The 2,500-nt window shown below is 53.9% G+C and overlaps 1 protein-coding gene across 1 annotated transcript in view; it reads right to left on the reverse strand.

Annotated features, from left to right (window-relative positions):
- Window positions 1-647: 647 nt before the first annotated feature.
- EAH_00015490 (hypothetical protein, conserved) overlaps window positions 648-2,500 on the reverse strand; it is a gene marked incomplete at both ends in the record, with an annotated part of 4,545 nt that continues 2,692 nt past the window's right edge. The window contains one exon of the mRNA XM_013391132.1: window positions 648-2,500. This exon is cut by the window's right edge and continues 2,692 nt beyond it. Coding sequence (XP_013246586.1) covers window positions 648-2,500 — 1,853 coding nt within the window.

Below are 2,500 nucleotides of genomic sequence, written 5' to 3' on the forward strand. Positions count from 1 at the left end.
TATATATATATATATATATATATATATATATATATATATATATGTACTTATATGTATATATATATATATATATAAATATATATATATGCATATATATATATATATATGCAAACAAATATAGATATATATGTATATGTATGTATGTAGATTTGCTTGTATATATTTATTCTGATGTATATCGAAATAAACATTGTTATAAAATACAGTTTTAAATTATTTATTCAAATCTGTTTGCTTCTGCTGCTGCTGCTGGCAGCGGGCGAAGCCAACAGCAGCAGCTGCAGCAGCTGCAGCAGGTGCAGCAAGCGAAGCAAACACAAGGCTAAGCCCTTTATAATGATTTGTACGAGCAGCTGCTGCTGCAACTGCTGCGGGGCTTAGTAGCTACGCACCCGCTGCAGCAGCAAAAACAGCGGGAGCAGCAGAAGGGGTTGCTGATACCGCTGCTGCTGCTGCTGCTGCTTTTCAGTTGCTGCTGGTGTCCCTACTGCTGCTGCTGCTGCTGTCGCAGTTGCTGCAGCGTTGATTGTTGCTCGTGATAATGTTGCCCTGTTGCTGCAGCAGCAGCAACAACAGCAGCAGCTGCTACTGTTGCTGCTCCTGCTACTGCTTCCGCTTCTCCTGCTGCTGCTGCTGCTGCTGCGGGTTTAATCTTCTGCTTTTTCTTCTGCATCTGAAATCCAATCAGCGAATTCAACGGAGGTGTCCCAGGCAGCTGGTACTGCAGTGCGTGCTGCTGCTGCTGCTGCTGCTGTTGCTGCTGCTGTTTGCTGCTGCAGCTGCAGCTGCTGCTGCTGGAAGCTGCGCTGCAGAGACACCTGAGCAGCAGGCACCGGAGGCGTCAGAAGATATGGGGAGACAGAAGTGGGTAGGGGGGCACAGGGCAGCAGCGGTGCAGCAGACAGCAGCAGCGGCTGCGGCAGATCTGCTGCTGCTGCTGCTGCTGCTGCTGCTGCGGCTGGGTGCTGCTGCTGCTGCTGCGGTGACGCAGCAACAGGCGGCAGCGCTAACCCCAATAAAGGCGCCATCTTGCACCGCTTGCTGCTGCTGCTGCTGCTGCTGCTGCTGTTAGCTGGGGTGTCTTTGCTGATTGGGTAGAGAGCAACATAAGGGTCTCGCGAAGCCAGCAGCAAATAGCAGCCGCTAGAGTGTATAGACAGGTTGCTGCTGCTGCTGCTGCACCGCGGAGCGACGAAACTCATCTCCAACTCCACGCTGTAGCTGCTGCAGCAGCTGCTGCAGCAGCAGCTGCTGCTGCAGCCAGCCCCCGCTGCACCTGTCTTCTCCTTGCCATTGGTTTCTGCTCCTTCGCTTGCTTCTGCTGCTGCTGCTGCTGCTGCCGCTGCTGCTGCTGCTGCTTCGCCTGCTGCTGCTTCAGGTGCTGCTGCTTTTACGCCGCTTAGGTCCAGGCTAGGAAGCTGCGGAAACCAGATATTTGCCTTTGCAAGTTCATCTCCAGGTTGCTGCTGCTGCTGCTGCTGCTGCTGCTGCTGCTGCGGCTGTTTGCCTGTCGCTGCTGCTGCTGCTGTTGTTGCTGCTGCTGCAGCGCTGCGGTGTACGTACAGCTGTTTCTCTTTGTGACTGTTGAAGCGGCATACAGAAACCTGCAGCACAAATATCTCTCCTGCAGTGTTGCAGCAAACCAGCTTGGCTGTATCAACAGCTGGGCTGCTGCTGCTGCTGCTGCTGCTGCTGCTGCATTTGGGGTTGCTGTTCCTGCTGCTGCTTTTGCTGCTGCTGCGCTGCTGCTTTGCAATAGAGAAGTAAAGACTGTCTGAGATTGGTAGTCTGTAAATGCAGTTGCGCTGTATGTACACCGCAGGTGCTTCTCCTCCATCCCTTTGCTGCTGCTGCTGCTGCTGACTTTGCTGCTGCTGCCGTTTCTGCTGCTGCTGCCAGCAATCCAGCACATTGAAAAGCAGCAGGTGCTGCTGCTGCTGCTCAGTGAACCCAAAGCCAATTCGAAGGCTCTGAAGGAGGTCTTTTGCTGCTGCTGCTGCTGCTGCAGCAGCGGGAGCCGGCAGTGCAGCTGTTGCTGCTGCTGCTGCCTTCTTAAATCTGCGCAGCACTTCCTTCGCAGCTTGCTGCTGCAGCAGCCCTGGAAGCTCTGTCTGTGCCTCCGCTGCTGCTGCTGCTTCTGCTGCTTCTGCTGCATTTGCTGCTGCATTTGCTGCAGCAGCAAGAGGAGCACCCAAAGAAGACTGAGAAAAGCAGAAGCAAAAGGCAGCACAGTACTCCAGCAGACTCACCACATTTTGCTGCTGCTGCTGCAGCAGAGAAGGCAGGTGCTGCTGCACCTGCTGTTGCAGCTGCTCCAAGCTCCTGCTGCTGCTGCTGCTGCTGCTGCTGCTGCTGCCGTCTGCACGGTCCAGCAGCTGCAGCAGCCAAACTACGCGACGCGCAAACTGCTGCAACAATTCTTGCTGCTTGTCCTGAGGGCCTGCAGCAACAGCTGCAGCAGAAGGCTTTGCTGCTGCTGCTGTTGCTGCTGCTGCTGCTG

This window comes from Eimeria acervulina, genomic scaffold, assembly GCF_000499425.1.
Source record: "Eimeria acervulina Houghton genomic scaffold, Eah_scaff94, whole genome shotgun sequence".
In the NCBI taxonomy this organism is placed as follows: domain Eukaryota; phylum Apicomplexa; class Conoidasida; order Eucoccidiorida; family Eimeriidae; genus Eimeria; species Eimeria acervulina.